Source organism: Corella eumyota, chromosome 3, assembly GCF_963082875.1.
Source record: "Corella eumyota chromosome 3, kaCorEumy4.1, whole genome shotgun sequence".
Taxonomy (NCBI): Eukaryota; Metazoa; Chordata; class Ascidiacea; order Phlebobranchia; family Corellidae; genus Corella; species Corella eumyota.
In genome coordinates this window covers 20,183,625-20,199,393 of record NC_137492.1, presented here as the reverse complement: position 1 = coordinate 20,199,393, position 15,769 = coordinate 20,183,625, and the positions used below count along the sequence as shown (strand labels likewise).

Sequence of the window (15,769 nt, the reverse complement as noted above, 5' to 3'; positions counted from 1 at the left end):
TTATTTAAAAATAGTTACCGACATTTAAATTGAATAACGAACTAAAACTATTGATATTGAATATGTAAATCCTTTACCAACGAAATAATAGTAAAAACCTTTAAAATGTTATAACAACGTTATAAATAGGTTTTCATATTGTGTTTCCATGGTCGATTAGTTCTGTATTAAGTTCACCTAGACAGCTAGACAATGACTATACCAGACCTACGTTTAAAATACATTGGCAATATTGTGAATTGATATTTTAAGGTTTGTTGGTTGGCAAACCTTTAACCTTTTGCGACGCCTCTAATCTTTACAGTTACAGGCACAAAATTAAGCTTGTATAGTTTGGAAAATAAAAGACAACATTATCTTGTTTCATTTGTTCGCGTCGCCAAGTCAGCGTTAAAGTCTGGTTCTTTGTCTTTTGAAATGATAGTTTTTGTATTTACTTAATTCTAAACGAATTAGGATTTTAATTTTGGTTTATGGCTATAAATTATTAACTTTTGTCGTTTTAATATAAGTTCATTTATTTTTTTTTTTATATCTGTAGCTTGTTATTAAAATTCTGATCATAATCTATTTTTTGTTTTTATTGAATTTATAAATCTTTTAAAAGTTATTGTATTTAATTTAGTGATGGTTTATCTCGGATTTTGTTAATTATATCAACTACCACACACATGATAAAATATCTTGGTAACCCGATATTTAAACAAAAAAACTTTCCCAATAATTTGTTTCCATTTTGTTTCCTTTGTGTTCTATAATGTCAAGTTCATCTATTTTTCGAACTGAAAACTGCCCCGAGGGCGGAACCAATAATTAACATTAATGACGTCATAAGTTTGCATTGTTGTGAAGACAATAGATCGTAAACAAGTTCAAGAATAAAGTGAACAAAACCTTTATTACAACATCAAAGATTCAAATACATCATAAACGCGAAAGAACATCCGCTAATCATGACGTCACAATTATAAACAATGGATCAATTATTTTTCAGTCGATTTCTGGTCGGGTTTCACTTTGATGACATCAAAGGCTGGCTTTGTGACACCAGAGGTTGGCTTTGTGACGTCAGGAGCAACCTTGGAGAGCACGAGCGATTGCATTCCAAGAGTTTTAGGTCTCGTGATGCTGAGCAACTTTTCCCCGTGTTTCCCCGTAATTACTTTCGACATCACTCTGGGGGAAGCACCGAACGGGGAAGTCCGGTGTTGTAACTGTTTCTTGTAGAACTGATCCAACTTTGCTTGGGCCTCAGGGACCCGCGCCTTCGCTCGCTCCCGCAAGTATACAACCGACTTACCCCCGTCCAACCCACCTAACCCTGTTGCTAGGGACCGCGTCACTGTTACCATGGGTCGCAGATTGGTGGAAATCGAAGCTTTCTGATTGGTTGTGATTTTAATACCGGGGGACCCAAGCTTAATTATTTAAAATTAATTAATAATTAATATTTTTACATAATTAAAAAATCTAATTAATATAATCACCTGCTTGGCTGTGATTGGTTGATTTGATGACAACGTCAATTGTCTAACTTGTGTGATTGGACGTTTCGGTGGATCACGTGACTGCTGCAACGTCGACGTTGTGACGTCACTGGTCATGTTTGTTTTAACGAAAGTTTTCTTAACGACATTCGACTGTGATTGTGACGTCACAGGAAGAAATCGAGCCGCGGGAGAATCGGGCATCAACGAAATTTTCCTCTTTTGTGGAGGAACTGTCGTTAAGCCTGATGACGTCAGAACATATCTACGTCACAATCAAAAACTTAAAAGTGCGGAAACAAAACTCAACTTAAAAAAAAACTCAAATTTACCTCACGACCGAAGATTTGTTTGATGCAAGTGACGTCATCGGTTTATTCGAGCCTAATCGTGACGTCAGTGAATCGACTCGTGACGTAAGTGAACTACCCGAGAATTCCTGTGAGGTCAAACCACTTCCACGTCTTTTAATCCCACCCCCATGTGACGTCATAGAGCCACCACGTGACGTCATAGAAAGCGTTTGATTTAACTTCTTTCTCGGTCTTCCACGAACCGAAGTTTTCCGCATCGAAGTCGGGTCCAAACTATGACGTCGGGCCATCGCTGGTTCTAAATATGACGTCATTAATAACACAACTATGATGTCATAATGCTTCATTTCACTAGTATGACGTCACAAACCTGTATTGTCATCGGGAGATTTACTTCCTTCCTTCCCAGCATCTAGAATGTTGGTTAGTTGTTCCAGGATGGCGGTGGCTTGCTGGGTTTCCCGATCATCTTTGCGACTACGGGAGGCCATGAGGTCACCACTGAACCCAGGGGTCAGTGGGGTGAAGCCAGGGGTCAGAGGAGTAAATCCAGGGGTTAGGGGGGTAAAGCCTGTGGTCAAGGGGATGATATTCGAGGGGTTAAATGTTGTGGGTGATTGAGCACTGAAACCACCAAGTTGAACACCTAAAAAAAAATTAAAAAATTTAACTTTTTAGTTTGTTAATAAGAACCTTTATAATTCCCCCCTTAGTTAAATTAATTCGCACTGAACCTGAAAAACTTGATCCTTGAAAATTGAGTGACATGCTCCTGCTGGTCAGCGTTGGCGTACCCACTGAACTGAGGCTGGGTTGAGGTCCTGAAATAAATTGAAATTTTTATTTTGTTTCAACTAATTATGATTTAATATTCGATAATTACCTTTCTTGAAAGCTGACTTTGAACTTAAGTTCATTATTTTTGAGGTTGATGACATCACAGGTTTGTTTGATGACGTCACAATTGGACCTGAATATAAACAAAATGTCAAATTTTAAATGATAATCTTAACAACACAAGACCCAAGGTCCTGGGTTTGATCCCAGCTTCTTTACCTTTGGAAAATGACTGAAAATTATCAAAAACAACATGAACACTTGAACAATGCATGACTAATACAAGATTAATCAAATTTAGTTTAGAACAAAAGTTAATAAAGCTTCCTTAAACACCAACCATGTTGTTCACATTCACTGCTTGAACTTCCCATAATAGCTGCAACTGCTGCCTCAGTTTGGCTCTCGGTCGGTGGCAAAAGTTGAGATTTCCTTCGAGATAAAGTTGAGGAGAGTTGAACGTTTGGATCCTGTATGAGGTCATAATTAAGATAATTAGTCCATTATGATGTCATAACTTTAAATTTGTTACCTTAGAGAGGTCGATTGTAATTCCTCGATCTGACTTTTTGTGGCCACTAGATGTCGGGTTTGAACCCAGAGCAGAGGTCAAACCACTGATTGATCCGGTTTGAAGGTTAAATGATAAACCTTGAAGGTTATCGTTACCTGTAAGTTAAAAAAACAAAAAATTAAAAATATAAGAGTTATTACTGAGTTGTGACATTGAGGATAAATATTCCTACCTTCTAATGAAGCTTGTCTCTGATTGGATAATATCTGACTCAGTTGGTTTGAGGTGGAATTTTTTCGGTAAGTTTTGGAATCAGATTTTTGTCGTTTTGCTAAAAATAAAGATAAACCAACTCTATAAAGTGAGCACTAATATTAAATAAAAGTTTTTACTTACTCTCATAATCCAGTGATTTCACTTTTCTTTTTCCCAATAAACTCTAAACACAAAAACATAGTTAAAAGAAAATTGTGAAGTTTTGATTGGCAACCCTGTTTCGACTTACTTTATAGTTGGAAACACTGTTTTTCTCACGACTCGGAGTAAACACAAGGTCAAGGAAATCACAAATACTTTCAAGAATTTCCCTGGAAGAAAAATATTAAGAAAAGAAATTAAAAAAAACTAAAAACAAAACTTTTATTTGTCATAATAAAAAACAAAATTTACTTTTGCAATTTTGATCAATAAACAACGTATTGAGCTTAGAGAACAACATATGTATGTTTGCTCAATTTAAAAACCTCCAATAAAAAAAACATTAGTGCAAAGTTGCAACCATATCACGACAATTAGATAGCAGCACGGAGTAGTAGTCAGATCACTTACTACACTACATGAGGTAGTGGGTTCGATTCCCACTGCTCTCATTTTGTAGCTCCCTTGAGTACAGCTCTTTAATTGGTATGAACTTCGGCTAAGCCAGCACTTAATCAGCAGCTTAATTATCGGGCAATTATAATCCATAATATCTCAAACTGGCTTAAGCAACTTTAGACTGGGTTGGGGTAACAAATGTTACTCTATGTTTAGTTTGCGCATTTGACTTTCCCACATCTTTGACTTTCCCACAAAAAAATGTAATGCAGATCATAGATGGAGCTTTCGAGCTTTTTTTTAATTAGTTAACAGGTTTTTTAGTTAATTAACGAACCTGTCAACCATGGGTTGGGTGCGACAACTTTCCCGTTTGTGTTTCTCTGAAACTCTCAACCAATCATCAGCTCCCATTTCAATCAATTGTGATGTCACAGTATCAGTAAATGTTCGCTCTCTTACTCCCTCTAGTTCACTCACTGTAATCGAGCTTGCTTCGTCACCGATGACAAATAATATCGGGGTTGTGACATCACAAAGAACATCGTCAACCGACTAAAATGTTTTAAAATAATTTTTAAATAAATTTTTTTTACCCCACTTTACCCCAACTTCCCCCTCGTTTATCAAACATGCTAAAAAGGGGAAACCCCAGACACATAACCGCTTGAACATCTTCAATTAAGGAAGTCTGAAAGTAAAAGTTTTTTATTAAATTTTTGTAAAAAATAAAATTAAAAATAATTTAAATTCACAAGCAAATTTTATAAGGGTTATAAGTCCATTAAAAGCTTACCTTAATTAAAATGCACCCACCAAAGCAGGCAATCAACTTATGATAAATTACTTTACAAAAATTTAAACAAATTTTACACTGAAAAAACAACACCAAATAATTAAAAAAATAATAATTCCACTCTCACATATAAGTTGATTACTTTTAATTGTATTACTACTATATTACAACAATTAAAATGCAGACAAAATGGCAAGCAATCAACTTGTAATAAAGTAGCTTAAAACATTTTTAACTGAACAGCAAACATTCTTGGAAAATAAAAATTTTAAATCCCACGGTTGATTATACTCGATGAAGTCCAACCAATCAGGACAACTTTCCTGGAGTGGTGTCTATTCTTTAACTCATTTATCCTCGCACAAACTTTCCTCAACGTTTTCTCGCATAATTGTCCGACTGTCCAGTTGTCAGACATGTCAGACACATCGAATGGAGGTCCAAAAAAATCAACTTAATAACGGCACAATTTTAACGACACTAAATTCCATTAAATTATTTTATATTTTATACAAGATGTTGCCGGCCTGTGATTGGCCAATTTTGGTTGATTGACGTTTGTAGCCACGCCCATTCGTATTTTATATTGGGACAATACAAATATTAAAATTTTTTTAAGTTTAATGATTAATCTTTCTAACTACTCCCGTGTTTATTTAAAACCTTGTAGGTGTTGGGTAAGTAATTTATTGACAACATTTTAACGCAATCTACTTAATTTTACAACAAATTTATTTCTTGATTAAACCTCGAACTTCCACAAGTTTCTCTTCACATCTTTTAATCCAACTGCTTTTAGCTTCATCATTCAAATCTTTAGCATTCTTCCAAGCCTCCAATGCCCTCACATAATAACCTTCTGCCTCTAATGGTTGTTGAGCTTTGTCGAGATACCATAAACCAAGCAAATACAAGTGGAGCCCATAAACCTGATACTCATTTGCTGAAGATCCCAGAACATCCTCCATCAACTTCACTGCTTGCTGACTTGTTTGGGTGAGATCAACATCGGACCAATATCCACACCCAGCTATGCCATATAAACACCTGGCTTCCATATCACATCTCACCTTAACATCAGATTGTGTGTCGTTGTGGACGAACTCTTTCATTTCATGCATGAGTGGTGTCACATGACGTTGGATGACACTTTTCATGTTTCCATCTTCTTTTATTTTAGCAACACAATCATACATACCAACCACACAAGAATCTATCCCCTTAACAGATTGGTTGAACACTTTACTACCAAGACCATACAACCCACCAGCTGCACTGTAGAACAAGATTGACTCCAGATATTTCTCCTTAACTTCAAGGTAGTCAGCAAATAACTTAACTTACTTAGCACTAACTTGGATGTTGCTTTGAATCAGGGAAGAAACCTCGTTCTTGGCTTCCATGGCTTTGTAATATTGGTTGGTCATCAAACAGGCGACATAATATGGGGTCAGCTTTGGAAGGAGTTCAAAGGTCACACCAAACTTGTATTTTTGCTCATATTGGAGAATGGTTTTGTTGTTACTTTCACTCTTTGACTTGTTCCAGATTGATTCTTTAATAAAGTTAACTCACGTTAGAAACAGTTCCTAATGTTAAACATATTAAAGTTGTCATAACAACCATTTATTGGTAACTGTTACGTCATAGTGTGTTACCAAAAAACTATATATTGTTGATTTTAACTTTGGCGTGTTGTTCGTTTTAGTAATTAAAATTTTAATTAAATTTTAATTAACGCGTGTTGCTAATTAGTTAATAAAACATTGACCCTTTTTTGCAACAAACTGTGACGTAACAATAACCAAATTAAGTTAAACAACCTCCTGAAGCAAACAGTTCCTCCAGATCCTTAGATGTTACTTCCAATCCTAATAATTAAAAGAAAGTTGTTAAAGTTGTTCTCATAAAACATTTCACAAAAACTTAACTTTTATTAACTTACCAATTTGCCTTCTTTTCACTGTTTTGGTTGCCATGGAAGCAGTCACACTTGGATGAGAACTGGCCATGCTTGAGTGACCACTGTCCAAGGTCATTACACTCTCAAGGTCAAAAGGTCGTCGCAACCCAGAAAATCGATCCTTAACATCCAAGAGTCCAAACTCGGACGAAATATCTGGATATTTTGTATTATTATAAACTAGTTTTTAGGCCTATGTTGTTAAACAAGTAGTCCTATTTAAATATCATATAATGCAATATTTAATAGATTTGTGGTAAGTTGACTCGTTTATTGTTAACTTAAAACTACTTGAGGCATATATAACCATTTCTATAACAAATACATAACTTACCCTTTGTTACTTCTTTCTCTACCTAAAACAAAGAAAAACTTTAATTTTAATCGTATTAAAAGTAAGGTTTAACACAATCTGAAACAGGTTAAAAGTTAAGCTTAAAGTAACACAAACTACCTTAAAGTGTTATGGTTTGATATAAATAAAAACTTTTCACTTACCTTCTCATTAAACAACTCAGAAATTGTGATCCGAGCATTCTCTTTCATCTCCTCAAAATCGTCAGCAAAACTTTCGAATATTTCGTACTTCGTCATGACAACGGATTCAAACTTTCCGATGTCGTCATCACCTGGATACTGGGAAAGATATTTGTTTAATCTTTCAAGCATCGACTTTGAACTATAATCGAACATGAACTGATCAGAAGCTTCCTGGTTCTTGGTGCAAACGCTGACGACCAATGATCCTGGTCTGATTAACTCGATGATTGCATCTCGACCCTCCACAATTTTGTCCAACACCCCCCTCCAGAACGGACGAAGTTCAGGTCTTAAAGCAACATAAGCAACCCCAGCTACTGCCACAGCACTGGCTATTGTACGTGCAGGTTGTCCTTCCAATCTCAATTCGAAACTACCTTGTGCAACTTTTAAGTCAACTATGTCTGCCATTTTCAGATGTTTTAAGCTAAAGCAAAATCATGTTTAATTTAAGTTAAATATTAATATAAATTGAACTTATTTTTAAACCTTAACAGTTTAATATGATTTTTAAATCTATGTAGTTTTATTTAAAAATAGTTACCGACATTTAAATTGAATAACGAACTAAAACTATTGATATTGAATATGTAAATCCTTTACCAACGAAATAATAGTAAAAACCTTTAAAATGTTATAACAACGTTATAAATAGGTTTTCATATTGTGTTTCCATGGTCGATTAGTTCTGTATTAAGTTCACCTAGACAGCTAGACAATGACTATACCAGACCTACGTTTAAAATACATTGGCAATATTGTGAATTGATATTTTAAGGTTTGTTGGTTGGCAAACCTTTAACCTTTTGCGACGCCTCTAATCTTTACAGTTACAGGCACAAAATTAAGCTTGTATAGTTTGGAAAATAAAAGACAACATTATCTTGTTTCATTTGTTCGCGTCGCCAAGTCAGCGTTAAAGTCTGGTTCTTTGTCTTTTGAAATGATAGTTTTTGTATTTACTTAATTCTAAACGAATTAGGATTTTAATTTTGGTTTATGGCTATAAATTATTAACTTTTGTCGTTTTAATATAAGTTCATTTATTTTTTTTTTTATATCTGTAGCTTGTTATTAAAATTCTGATCATAATCTATTTTTTGTTTTTATTGAATTTATAAATCTTTTAAAAGTTATTGTATTTAATTTAGTGATGGTTTATCTCGGATTTTGTTAATTATATCAACTACCACACACATGATAAAATATCTTGGTAACCCGATATTTAAACAAAAAAACTTTCCCAATAATTTGTTTCCATTTTGTTTCCTTTGTGTTCTATAATGTCAAGTTCATCTATTTTTCGAACTGAAAACTGCCCCGAGGGCGGAACCAATAATTAACATTAATGACGTCATAAGTTTGCATTGTTGTGAAGACAATAGATCGTAAACAAGTTCAAGAATAAAGTGAACAAAACCTTTATTACAACATCAAAGATTCAAATACATCATAAACGCGAAAGAACATCCGCTAATCATGACGTCACAATTATAAACAATGGATCAATTATTTTTCAGTCGATTTCTGGTCGGGTTTCACTTTGATGACATCAAAGGCTGGCTTTGTGACACCAGAGGTTGGCTTTGTGACGTCAGGAGCAACCTTGGAGAGCACGAGCGATTGCATTCCAAGAGTTTTAGGTCTCGTGATGCTGAGCAACTTTTCCCCGTGTTTCCCCGTAATTACTTTCGACATCACTCTGGGGGAAGCACCGAACGGGGAAGTCCGGTGTTGTAACTGTTTCTTGTAGAACTGATCCAACTTTGCTTGGGCCTCAGGGACCCGCGCCTTCGCTCGCTCCCGCAAGTATACAACCGACTTACCCCCGTCCAACCCACCTAACCCTGTTGCTAGGGACCGCGTCACTGTTACCATGGGTCGCAGATTGGTGGAAATCGAAGCTTTCTGATTGGTTGTGATTTTAATACCGGGGGACCCAAGCTTAATTATTTAAAATTAATTAATAATTAATATTTTTACATAATTAAAAAATCTAATTAATATAATCACCTGCTTGGCTGTGATTGGTTGATTTGATGACAACGTCAATTGTCTAACTTGTGTGATTGGACGTTTCGGTGGATCACGTGACTGCTGCAACGTCGACGTTGTGACGTCACTGGTCATGTTTGTTTTAACGAAAGTTTTCTTAACGACATTCGACTGTGATTGTGACGTCACAGGAAGAAATCGAGCCGCGGGAGAATCGGGCATCAACGAAATTTTCCTCTTTTGTGGAGGAACTGTCGTTAAGCCTGATGACGTCAGAACATATCTACGTCACAATCAAAAACTTAAAAGTGCGGAAACAAAACTCAACTTAAAAAAAAACTCAAATTTACCTCACGACCGAAGATTTGTTTGATGCAAGTGACGTCATCGGTTTATTCGAGCCTAATCGTGACGTCAGTGAATCGACTCGTGACGTAAGTGAACTACCCGAGAATTCCTGTGAGGTCAAACCACTTCCACGTCTTTTAATCCCACCCCCATGTGACGTCATAGAGCCACCACGTGACGTCATAGAAAGCGTTTGATTTAACTTCTTTCTCGGTCTTCCACGAACCGAAGTTTTCCGCATCGAAGTCGGGTCCAAACTATGACGTCGGGCCATCGCTGGTTCTAAATATGACGTCATTAATAACACAACTATGATGTCATAATGCTTCATTTCACTAGTATGACGTCACAAACCTGTATTGTCATCGGGAGATTTACTTCCTTCCTTCCCAGCATCTAGAATGTTGGTTAGTTGTTCCAGGATGGCGGTGGCTTGCTGGGTTTCCCGATCATCTTTGCGACTACGGGAGGCCATGAGGTCACCACTGAACCCAGGGGTCAGTGGGGTGAAGCCAGGGGTCAGAGGAGTAAATCCAGGGGTTAGGGGGGTAAAGCCTGTGGTCAAGGGGATGATATTCGAGGGGTTAAATGTTGTGGGTGATTGAGCACTGAAACCACCAAGTTGAACACCTAAAAAAAAATTAAAAAATTTAACTTTTTAGTTTGTTAATAAGAACCTTTATAATTCCCCCCTTAGTTAAATTAATTCGCACTGAACCTGAAAAACTTGATCCTTGAAAATTGAGTGACATGCTCCTGCTGGTCAGCGTTGGCGTACCCACTGAACTGAGGCTGGGTTGAGGTCCTGAAATAAATTGAAATTTTTATTTTGTTTCAACTAATTATGATTTAATATTCGATAATTACCTTTCTTGAAAGCTGACTTTGAACTTAAGTTCATTATTTTTGAGGTTGATGACATCACAGGTTTGTTTGATGACGTCACAATTGGACCTGAATATAAACAAAATGTCAAATTTTAAATGATAATCTTAACAACACAAGACCCAAGGTCCTGGGTTTGATCCCAGCTTCTTTACCTTTGGAAAATGACTGAAAATTATCAAAAACAACATGAACACTTGAACAATGCATGACTAATACAAGATTAATCAAATTTAGTTTAGAACAAAAGTTAATAAAGCTTCCTTAAACACCAACCATGTTGTTCACATTCACTGCTTGAACTTCCCATAATAGCTGCAACTGCTGCCTCAGTTTGGCTCTCGGTCGGTGGCAAAAGTTGAGATTTCCTTCGAGATAAAGTTGAGGAGAGTTGAACGTTTGGATCCTGTATGAGGTCATAATTAAGATAATTAGTCCATTATGATGTCATAACTTTAAATTTGTTACCTTAGAGAGGTCGATTGTAATTCCTCGATCTGACTTTTTGTGGCCACTAGATGTCGGGTTTGAACCCAGAGCAGAGGTCAAACCACTGATTGATCCGGTTTGAAGGTTAAATGATAAACCTTGAAGGTTATCGTTACCTGTAAGTTAAAAAAACAAAAAATTAAAAATATAAGAGTTATTACTGAGTTGTGACATTGAGGATAAATATTCCTACCTTCTAATGAAGCTTGTCTCTGATTGGATAATATCTGACTCAGTTGGTTTGAGGTGGAATTTTTTCGGTAAGTTTTGGAATCAGATTTTTGTCGTTTTGCTAAAAATAAAGATAAACCAACTCTATAAAGTGAGCACTTAAATAAAAGTTTTTACTTACTCTCATAATCCAGTGATTTCACTTTTCTTTTTCCCAATAAACTCTAAACACAAAAACATAGTTAAAAGAAAATTGTTAAGTTTTGATTGGCAACCCTGTTTCGACTTACTTTATAGTTGGAAACACTGTTTTTCTCACGACTCGGAGTAAACACAAGGTCAAGGAAATCACAAATACTTTCAAGAATTTCCCTGGAAGAAAAATATTAAGAAAAGAAATTAAAAAAAACTAAAAACAAAACTTTTATTTGTCATAATAAAAAACAAAATTTACTTTTGCAATTTTGATCAATAAACAACGTATTGAGCTTAGAGAACAACATATGTATGTTTGCTCAATTTAAAAACCTCCAATAAAAAAAACATTAGTGCAAAGTTGCAACCATATCACGACAATTAGATAGCAGCACGGAGTAGTAGTCAGATCACTTACTACACTACATGAGGTAGTGGGTTCGATTCCCACTGCTCTCATTTTGTAGCTCCCTTGAGTACAGCTCTTTAATTGGTATGAACTTCGGCTAAGCCAGCACTTAATCAGCAGCTTAATTATCGGGCAATTATAATCCATAATATCTCAAACTGGCTTAAGCAACTTTAGACTGGGTTGGGGTAACAAATGTTACTCTATGTTTAGTTTGCGCATTTGACTTTCCCACATCTTTGACTTTCCCACAAAAAAATGTAATGCAGATCATAGATGGAGCTTTCGAGCTTTTTTTTAATTAGTTAACAGGTTTTTTAGTTAATTAACGAACCTGTCAACCATGGGTTGGGTGCGACAACTTTCCCGTTTGTGTTTCTCTGAAACTCTCAACCAATCATCAGCTCCCATTTCAATCAATTGTGATGTCACAGTATCAGTAAATGTTCGCTCTCTTACTCCCTCTAGTTCACTCACTGTAATCGAGCTTGCTTCGTCACCGATGACAAATAATATCGGGGTTGTGACATCACAAAGAACATCGTCAACCGACTAAAATGTTTTAAAATAATTTTTAAATAAATTTTTTTTACCCCACTTTACCCCAACTTCCCCCTCGTTTATCAAACATGCTAAAAAGGGGAAACCCCAGACACATAACCGCTTGAACATCTTCAATTAAGGAAGTCTGAAAGTAAAAGTTTTTTATTAAATTTTTGTAAAAAATAAAATTAAAAATAATTTAAATTCACAAGCAAATTTTATAAGGGTTATAAGTCCATTAAAAGCTTACCTTAATTAAAATGCACCCACCAAAGCAGGCAATCAACTTATGATAAATTACTTTACAAAAATTTAAACAAATTTTACACTGAAAAAACAACACCAAATAATTAAAAAAATAATAATTCCACTCTCACATATAAGTTGATTACTTTTAATTGTATTACTACTATATTACAACAATTAAAATGCAGACAAAATGGCAAGCAATCAACTTGTAATAAAGTAGCTTAAAACATTTTTAACTGAACAGCAAACATTCTTGGAAAATAAAAATTTTAAATCCCACGGTTGATTATACTCGATGAAGTCCAACCAATCAGGACAACTTTCCTGGAGTGGTGTCTATTCTTTAACTCATTTATCCTCGCACAAACTTTCCTCAACGTTTTCTCGCATAATTGTCCGACTGTCCAGTTGTCAGACATGTCAGACACATCGAATGGAGGTCCAAAAAAATCAACTTAATAACGGCACAATTTTAACGACACTAAATTCCATTAAATTATTTTATATTTTATACAAGATGTTGCCGGCCTGTGATTGGCCAATTTTGGTTGATTGACGTTTGTAGCCACGCCCATTCGTATTTTATATTGGGACAATACAAATATTAAAATTTTTTTAAGTTTAATGATTAATCTTTCTAACTACTCCCGTGTTTATTTAAAACCTTGTAGGTGTTGGGTAAGTAATTTATTGACAACATTTTAACGCAATCTACTTAATTTTACAACAAATTTATTTCTTGATTAAACCTCGAACTTCCACAAGTTTCTCTTCACATCTTTTAATCCAACTGCTTTTAGCTTCATCATTCAAATCTTTAGCATTCTTCCAAGCCTCCAATGCCCTCACATAATAACCTTCTGCCTCTAATGGTTGTTGAGCTTTGTCGAGATACCATAAACCAAGCAAATACAAGTGGAGCCCATAAACCTGATACTCATTTGCTGAAGATCCCAGAACATCCTCCATCAACTTCACTGCTTGCTGACTTGTTTGGGTGAGATCAACATCGGACCAATATCCACACCCAGCTATGCCATATAAACACCTGGCTTCCATATCACATCGGACCAATATCCACACCCAGCTATGCCATATAAACACCTGGCTTCCATATCACATCTCACCTTAACATCAGATTGTGTGTCGTTGTGGACGAACTCTTTCATTTCATGCATGAGTGGTGTCACATGACGTTGGATGACACTTTTCATGTTTCCATCTTCTTTTATTTTAGCAACACAATCATACATACCAACCACACAAGAATCTATCCCCTTAACAGATTGGTTGAACACTTTACTACCAAGACCATACAACCCACCAGCTGCACTGTAGAACAAGATTGACTCCAGATATTTCTCCTTAACTTCAAGGTAGTCAGCAAATAACTTAACTTACTTAGCACTAACTTGGATGTTGCTTTGAATCAGGGAAGAAACCTCGTTCTTGGCTTCCATGGCTTTGTCATATTGGTTGGTCATCAAACAGGCGACATAATATGGGGTCAGCTTTGGAAGGAGTTCAAAGGTCACACCAAACTTGTATTTTTGCTCATATTGGAGAATGGTTTTGTTGTTACTTTCACTCTTTGACTTGTTCCAGATTGATTCTTTAATAAAGTTAACTCACGTTAGAAACAGTTCCTAATGTTAAACATATTAAAGTTGTCATAACAACCATTTATTGGTAACTGTTACGTCATAGTGTGTTACCAAAAAACTATATATTGTTGATTTTAACTTTGGCGTGTTGTTCGTTTTAGTAATTAAAATTTTAATTAAATTTTAATTAACGCGTGTTGCTAATTAGTTAATAAAACATTGACCCTTTTTTGCAACAAACTGTGACGTAACAATAACCAAATTAAGTTAAACAACCTCCTGAAGCAAACAGTTCCTCCAGATCCTTAGATGTTACTTCCAATCCTAATAATTAAAAGAAAGTTGTTAAAGTTGTTCTCATAAAACATTTCACAAAAACTTAACTTTTATTAACTTACCAATTTGCCTTCTTTTCACTGTTTTGGTTGCCATGGAAGCAGTCACACTTGGATGAGAACTGGCCATGCTTGAGTGACCACTGTCCAAGGTCATTACACTCTCAAGGTCAAAAGGTCGTCGCAACCCAGAAAATCGATCCTTAACATCCAAGAGTCCAAACTCGGACGAAATATCTGGATATTTTGTATTATTATAAACTAGTTTTTAGGCCTATGTTGTTAAACAAGTAGTCCTATTTAAATATCATATAATGCAATATTTAATAGATTTGTGGTAAGTTGACTCGTTTATTGTTAACTTAAAACTACTTGAGGCATATATAACCATTTCTATAACAAATACATAACTTACCCTTTGTTACTTCTTTCTCTACCTAAAACAAAGAAAAACTTTAATTTTAATCGTATTAAAAGTAAGGTTTAACACAATCTGAAACAGGTTAAAAGTTAAGCTTAAAGTAACACAAACTACCTTAAAGTGTTATGGTTTGATATAAATAAAAACTTTTCACTTACCTTCTCATTAAACAACTCAGAAATTGTGATCCGAGCATTCTCTTTCATCTCCTCAAAATCGTCAGCAAAACTTTCGAATATTTCGTACTTCGTCATGACAACGGATTCAAACTTTCCGATGTCGTCATCACCTGGATACTGGGAAAGATATTTGTTTAATCTTTCAAGCATCGACTTTGAACTATAATCGAACATGAACTGATCAGAAGCTTCCTGGTTCTTGGTGCAAACGCTGACGACCAATGATCCTGGTCTGATTAACTCGATGATTGCATCTCGACCCTCCACAATTTTGTCCAACACCCCCCTCCAGAACGGACGAAGTTCAGGTCTTAAAGCAACATAAGCAACCCCAGCTACTGCCACAGCACTGGCTATTGTACGTGCAGGTTGTCCTTCCAATCTCAATTCGAAACTACCTTGTGCAACTTTTAAGTCAACTATGTCTGCCATTTTCAGATGTTTTAAGCTAAAGCAAAATCATGTTTAATTTAAGTTAAATATTAATATAAATTGAACTTATTTTTAAACCTTAACAGTTTAATATGATTTTTAAATCTATGTAGTTTTATTTAAAAATAGTTACCGACATTTAAATTGAATAACGAACTAAAACTATTGATATTGAATATGTAAATCCTTTACCAACGAAATAATAGTAAAAACCTTTAAAATGTTATAACAACGTTATAAATAGGTT

General features: G+C 35.3%; 5 protein-coding genes across 5 annotated transcripts; all 5 read right to left on the bottom strand.

Moving 5' to 3' along the window:
- Positions 1 to 548: 548 nt before the first annotated feature.
- Positions 549 to 5,182, bottom strand: LOC145746045 (uncharacterized). The gene is made up of 14 exons (XM_082564225.1): positions 5,132 to 5,182; positions 4,765 to 4,842; positions 4,306 to 4,523; positions 3,658 to 3,739; positions 3,549 to 3,591; positions 3,385 to 3,483; positions 3,171 to 3,307; positions 2,979 to 3,108; positions 2,685 to 2,771; positions 2,536 to 2,622; positions 2,172 to 2,447; positions 1,820 to 2,099; positions 1,488 to 1,752; positions 549 to 1,418 (listed from the first exon to the last, which is right to left on the bottom strand). Exons 1-14 carry the CDS (start codon positions 5,180 to 5,182, stop codon positions 984 to 986), a joined length of 2,268 nt encoding a protein of 755 aa, XP_082420351.1. The 3' UTR covers positions 549 to 983.
- A 167-nt stretch (positions 5,183 to 5,349) lies between these two features.
- LOC145746146 (uncharacterized) lies at positions 5,350 to 6,096 on the bottom strand. The gene has a single exon (XM_082564340.1). It carries the CDS (start codon positions 5,958 to 5,960, stop codon positions 5,496 to 5,498), a length of 465 nt encoding a protein of 154 aa, XP_082420466.1. The 5' UTR covers positions 5,961 to 6,096; the 3' UTR covers positions 5,350 to 5,495.
- LOC145746144 (uncharacterized) lies at positions 6,063 to 7,753 on the bottom strand. The gene is made up of 5 exons (XM_082564339.1): positions 7,226 to 7,753; positions 7,062 to 7,083; positions 6,710 to 6,883; positions 6,588 to 6,635; positions 6,063 to 6,319 (listed from the first exon to the last, which is right to left on the bottom strand). Exons 1-5 carry the CDS (start codon positions 7,676 to 7,678, stop codon positions 6,105 to 6,107), a joined length of 912 nt encoding a protein of 303 aa, XP_082420465.1. The 5' UTR covers positions 7,679 to 7,753; the 3' UTR covers positions 6,063 to 6,104.
- Positions 7,754 to 8,341: 588 nt separating this feature from the next.
- Positions 8,342 to 12,970, bottom strand: LOC145746044 (uncharacterized). The gene is made up of 14 exons (XM_082564224.1): positions 12,920 to 12,970; positions 12,553 to 12,630; positions 12,094 to 12,311; positions 11,446 to 11,527; positions 11,337 to 11,379; positions 11,178 to 11,276; positions 10,964 to 11,100; positions 10,772 to 10,901; positions 10,478 to 10,564; positions 10,329 to 10,415; positions 9,965 to 10,240; positions 9,613 to 9,892; positions 9,281 to 9,545; positions 8,342 to 9,211 (listed from the first exon to the last, which is right to left on the bottom strand). The coding sequence occupies exons 1-14, from the start codon at positions 12,968 to 12,970 to the stop codon at positions 8,777 to 8,779; spliced, it is 2,268 nt and encodes a 755-aa protein (XP_082420350.1). The 3' UTR covers positions 8,342 to 8,776.
- Positions 12,971 to 13,939: 969 nt separating this feature from the next.
- On the bottom strand, positions 13,940 to 15,597 carry LOC145746143 (uncharacterized). The gene is made up of 5 exons (XM_082564338.1): positions 15,070 to 15,597; positions 14,906 to 14,927; positions 14,554 to 14,727; positions 14,432 to 14,479; positions 13,940 to 14,163 (listed from the first exon to the last, which is right to left on the bottom strand). The coding sequence occupies exons 1-5, from the start codon at positions 15,520 to 15,522 to the stop codon at positions 13,949 to 13,951; spliced, it is 912 nt and encodes a 303-aa protein (XP_082420464.1). The 5' UTR covers positions 15,523 to 15,597; the 3' UTR covers positions 13,940 to 13,948.
- Positions 15,598 to 15,769: the final 172 nt, after the last annotated feature.